We start from the raw sequence: 4,481 nt of genomic DNA on the forward strand, positions 1-4,481 counted from the left end.
TCCTCTCTACCCCATGGGATAAACAAGGGTACCCTCTGTTGAAAACAGTTTTACTCCTGGCTGTTCTCCGGGGTGCTATGTTTTTTGTTTTTGTTTTTGTTTTTCGTTTTTTCGAGACAGGGTTTCTCTATATAGCGCTGGCTGTCCTGGTCTACTCTGTAGACCAGGCTGGTCTCGAACTCAGAAATCTGCCTGCCTCTGCTTCCCAAGTGCTGGGATTAAAGGCGTGTGCCACCACTGCCTGGCTGGTGCTATGTTTTTAATGCCCTCAGCTGTTTGCTCTCCTTTCCCTGCTCTTCTCCCCTGGCACAGTGTTAGGGGAGAAGTCTGCCCAGGACAGGGAGGCTTGGAAAACACTAGAGAGAAGTATGCTTGAGTCTGAGACAATGGAAAGCCTTTCATTTCCAAAGCCAGCTTTCAATAAGCCTGAGTAGCAGGTGACAAGTGACCAGTGTCACATATGTCCCTGGGGCAGCAGCGATAGATACTGCAGGGTACGCTACCCAGAAGTGGTGAGCTCTTTCTTTAAGCAGGGTCCTTCAAGGCCTAGACGAGGAGCTGAGGCCAGTTGTCTCCTCCCTTTAGTCTGTGGACGGTTATCTCTGAGCCATTAGGCTCCCAGGACTCCCTCCAACCTCTATCAGCCTGCCCCACTTGGCCAAGTGCCTAATCAGACATGTAAATTGGCATGGCCCTTAAAATGAAGAATGCTTGACTCCATTCACATCTTAGAGAAGGTGCAATGAGAAGTCTGTTGTCTGAGACAAGGTACAGGAGGTAAGGTCAAACTGCTGGAGGCTCCTATGTTTTAAGTAACAAAGCTGAGCTGAAACCTTCCTTTGGGGGAGAGCTGACTGCTGTGATTCTACAGGGAAGAGGTCATGTCTCTGGTGTCTGCCCCTATGGTCCATTGTTTCCTTAACCAGTCCCCCAAAAGCAGACTCCTGTCACATAACACAGCCCAGGACAGCTGTCTAGCTCTGAAAGACACCACTGTTTAGGGACTGCAGGCCCCAGCAGGGGGAATCCCTGGGTTTGCCCTGGCACATACCTCAATCGCCTGCTCCCATTCACAAACAGAGTTTGTCTTTCTTTGTGTTTTGGCAGAAAGCCAGGGTGCGAGCTGGCAAGACCTTCCCCAGCAGCCCTGGAGAGTCACTGGAGGACCAGCTGAAGCCCATGCTGGAGTGGGCCCATGGGGGCCTCAAGCCCACTGGGATCGAGGGCCTCAAACCCAACAACAAGCAACCAGGTGGGAATGAACCCAGGGAACATAGTATTCCCTTACCATCTTTGACTGTTCTGTTTTCTTTGTCCTGCCTTCCCATTTCTTGATGTTTGTCATCAAACGTTCCTTGTGTTTTTGTTTTGTGAGAGAACAGTCTCACTACGTATGCCTGTCTGGCCGTGTGCTGGAATTCTAAGCATGTGTCACAGCATGGGGCTTCTTGGTGGCTTTTCATGGGTATCTAATTTTCTTTCCCAGTGTGTGAGTCAGATTCAACCATGTCCACTAGGATTCAACAGGTCCAATAAAAATATTAATAAACATTATTGAATGGGAGCCACAGCATGTAATTGAATTAGTTTCTAGTAGTTTCCTTGTAGAGAATCAGGTAAAACTAATGTTAATCATAAATTTTGACTTAATATTTTTAAAACAGCATTTTCACATTTAGTCTACATATATTTAGTTAGTTCACTTTTCTATTAGTACTGTTCTAAAAATTATGCCACTAGGTAAAAGTTAAACAGAACTTGATTAATTAATTAATTAATTAATTCACTTCATAAATTGGCTAAATAGATTCCAGGGTTCAAACCAGTTCAAATGAACCAAATCAGTAGCATCACTAGACAATTTCAGCCTGACCCTCTGGGTGAAATCCTGTCCCTCTCGGCATTTCAAACACTTGGTAGCTCCATGCTCCTGCTGGTCATTAGTGAACATCACTCTATGTCACAGTAAGGAGCTGGTCCTATCAGGACAGATTTCCTTACATATTCTAAGTTGATGACAAGGTGACATTTGCCAGTGCTTATATATGCCATTAATATTAAGAGATAAGAAGGAAAACAGGTGTTCAAAGATTATAGGAGGCACCCATATATGGGGATGAATGAGTCAGATCAACTTAGGTGCTCTACGCCCATCCCAGTCCCCTGCTATAGATGCAGCTGGATCCCAGGCAAAAGACGGCCTTGCCTTAGGCCCTATCTTGTCTCTTAGACCCTTTAGTCATGTCCGTCTGCTTCCTTTACAGAGAACAAAAGTCAAAGATGCACAACCGATGACTCTGCCGCTTCTGAGTACTGTACCCCACCCAAGCGCCTCAAGACAAATAGCTCTGGTGGGAAGGACCGAGGGGAGGATGAGGAGAGCCGAGGTGATTGGGGAGATGCTGTAAGGTCTGGAGATGCTGTAAGGTCTGGGGATGCATGGTGCAGAACTGGGAGCAGCAGGCCCTCAGGACCACTGCATTATGGGGGGTACAGGGGAACAAGGCTGAGTGAGGGCCAGGAGAGACTTCCCCACCCATCTCACACCTGTCCTTTCCTCAACAGAATGGATGGCTTCTGATGTCACCAACAACAAGGGCAATCTGGAAGGTACTGTTGTCTCCTGTCCCTCCTTCTGGGGCTTTCCCAGGCCTGCCTTATCCTGGCTCTGCCTTTCTGCATGGGTTTAATCCAGAGGCCTGGGAATTGACCTCAGGTCAGGACCATTCTTGCTCCTTCTGTATTTGTTTATATATATATTTGTTTAGATATTAAGTGGTATGTATGATTTGCTTCCATTTTGAACGAATCTGATGAGGTCGTTTACCAGGGTGACTGGAGCTGGGGAAGAATGGAAGCTGTGGTACTTTGGTCAATACCTGGGAACTCAGATCACTGGTACTTTGAACTTTTTCCATTCAATAGGCACAGCTAGCTTTTAAGTTAAACAGAGCCGCTGGGTTATCCTTTAGGTAATCCTAGTCTCCTTTCCCCATCGGGGTACTGCACTGAGATTCAGAAATCTGCCATGAGCAGATCTAATGGAGTTTGAATATATGGTGGACTCTTCATTTGCATTCTTGGCCCAGCGTGTCTTAATCTTCAAATATTTATCAAATAGTTACTCATTATTGGGTCAGAAAACGAACCTGGACCCAGGGTACCCTGGGCAAGCTACAGTTTAGAGCAGTACTGCCAGTTTAGAAACTTTCATTCCAGTCATCCATGTACCCCAAGAGTGATCCACCATTTGTCTCTTCCTTGCAGTGGGACAGTATTGGTGACATTATGGTTTTGTCCTCTTGAATAGTGGATCAGTTTAGAGCCTTGTCTAAACCGGTCTTTTACTGAGATTACTGGGATCGCAATCATGTACTGTGTTTACCAGGCATGGTTGCAGGCAACCTCTGTATCTATCACCAAGCCAATCAGAATCACTACTAGTGTCTGAACCTGAATGTTTATGAAAGATGGGGATACTAGATCCAGAACACTATTTGGCCTCTTTTCTTTCTTTCTCTTTTTCTTTCGTTTCTTTCTATCTCTCTCTCTCTCTCTCTCTCTCTCTCCCTTCCTCCTTCCCTCCCTCCCTCCCTCCCTTTCTCTCTCTCTCTCTCTCTCTCTCTCTCTCTCTTTCTTTCTTTCTTTCTTTCTTTCTTTCTTTCTTTCTTTCTTTCTTTTGAGACAGGGTTTCTCTGTGTAGCCCTGGCTGGGCCTCTTTTCTTTCTGCTTGGCCAGTCCTTTGCCACCCTCATGTTGCTTCTTGTTAGTTTGAACCGGTCTTTCCCAGATTATGAAGTAAAGATGGAACTTATAGCATCATTGGGTCTAAAGCAACCACCCCGAACACTCCCAGTCTCTTCTGAGAGGCTGCAAACAAACAAACAAAAACAAAAACAAAAAACAAACAAACAAACAAACAAAAAAACCCAGTCAACACAGGGCATGCATGGCACAGAGTTCTCAGGGCACGGCTGGCAAGAGCAAATGCTTAGAACTGTTAGGCCCCAGGCTTGGGCAGCTGATGCTAAGCCCTTGGTTTCCATAAACTCTGACATCTGCCTTTCTTTCAGACCGCTGTTTGTCCTGCGGTAAGAAGAACCCTGTGTCCTTCCACCCCCTCTTTGAGGGTGGGCTCTGTCAGACTTGCCGGGTAAGTCTTCTCCCTCCCTCCTGACACATCCATCCCCATCCAGGTCCCAGCACATTCCCTACTCCAGGCACTAGTAAATAGCTTCCTCAGGGCACACCCCCACAACCCTTCCTGTTTGGGGGACAGGTGCTACAGCAGAGAGTGTCCTCCACAAGGCCCTCAGGTCACATGTACTGTCGCTGAAAAGCACGCCAGGGCCCCAGGGGTTTGCTAGCTAGCCATGGCTGGGATCAGGCCTGTAGTCTCACCTGCCTCTCTCTGGTGGCCAGGATCGCTTCCTGGAGCTCTTCTACATGTATGACGAGGATGGCTATCAGTCCTACTGCAC

At 47.0% G+C, this 4,481-nt stretch overlaps 1 protein-coding gene across 1 annotated transcript in view; it reads left to right on the forward strand.

Annotated features, from left to right (window-relative positions):
* The window catches only part of LOC116091817 (DNA (cytosine-5)-methyltransferase 3C-like), a 52,092-nt gene that overhangs the window by 33,268 nt on the left and 14,343 nt on the right, over window positions 1–4,481 (forward strand). The window contains exons 5-9 of the mRNA XM_031373271.1: window positions 1,108–1,252; window positions 2,265–2,387; window positions 2,566–2,610; window positions 4,074–4,153; window positions 4,423–4,477. Of these exons, the coding sequence (XP_031229131.1) occupies window positions 1,108–1,252; window positions 2,265–2,387; window positions 2,566–2,610; window positions 4,074–4,153; window positions 4,423–4,477 (448 nt within the window). The remainder of the gene's footprint in view (window positions 1–1,107; window positions 1,253–2,264; window positions 2,388–2,565; window positions 2,611–4,073; window positions 4,154–4,422; window positions 4,478–4,481) is intronic.

This window comes from Mastomys coucha, unplaced genomic scaffold, assembly GCF_008632895.1.
Source record: "Mastomys coucha isolate ucsf_1 unplaced genomic scaffold, UCSF_Mcou_1 pScaffold15, whole genome shotgun sequence".
NCBI classification, from domain to species: Eukaryota; Metazoa; Chordata; class Mammalia; order Rodentia; family Muridae; genus Mastomys; species Mastomys coucha.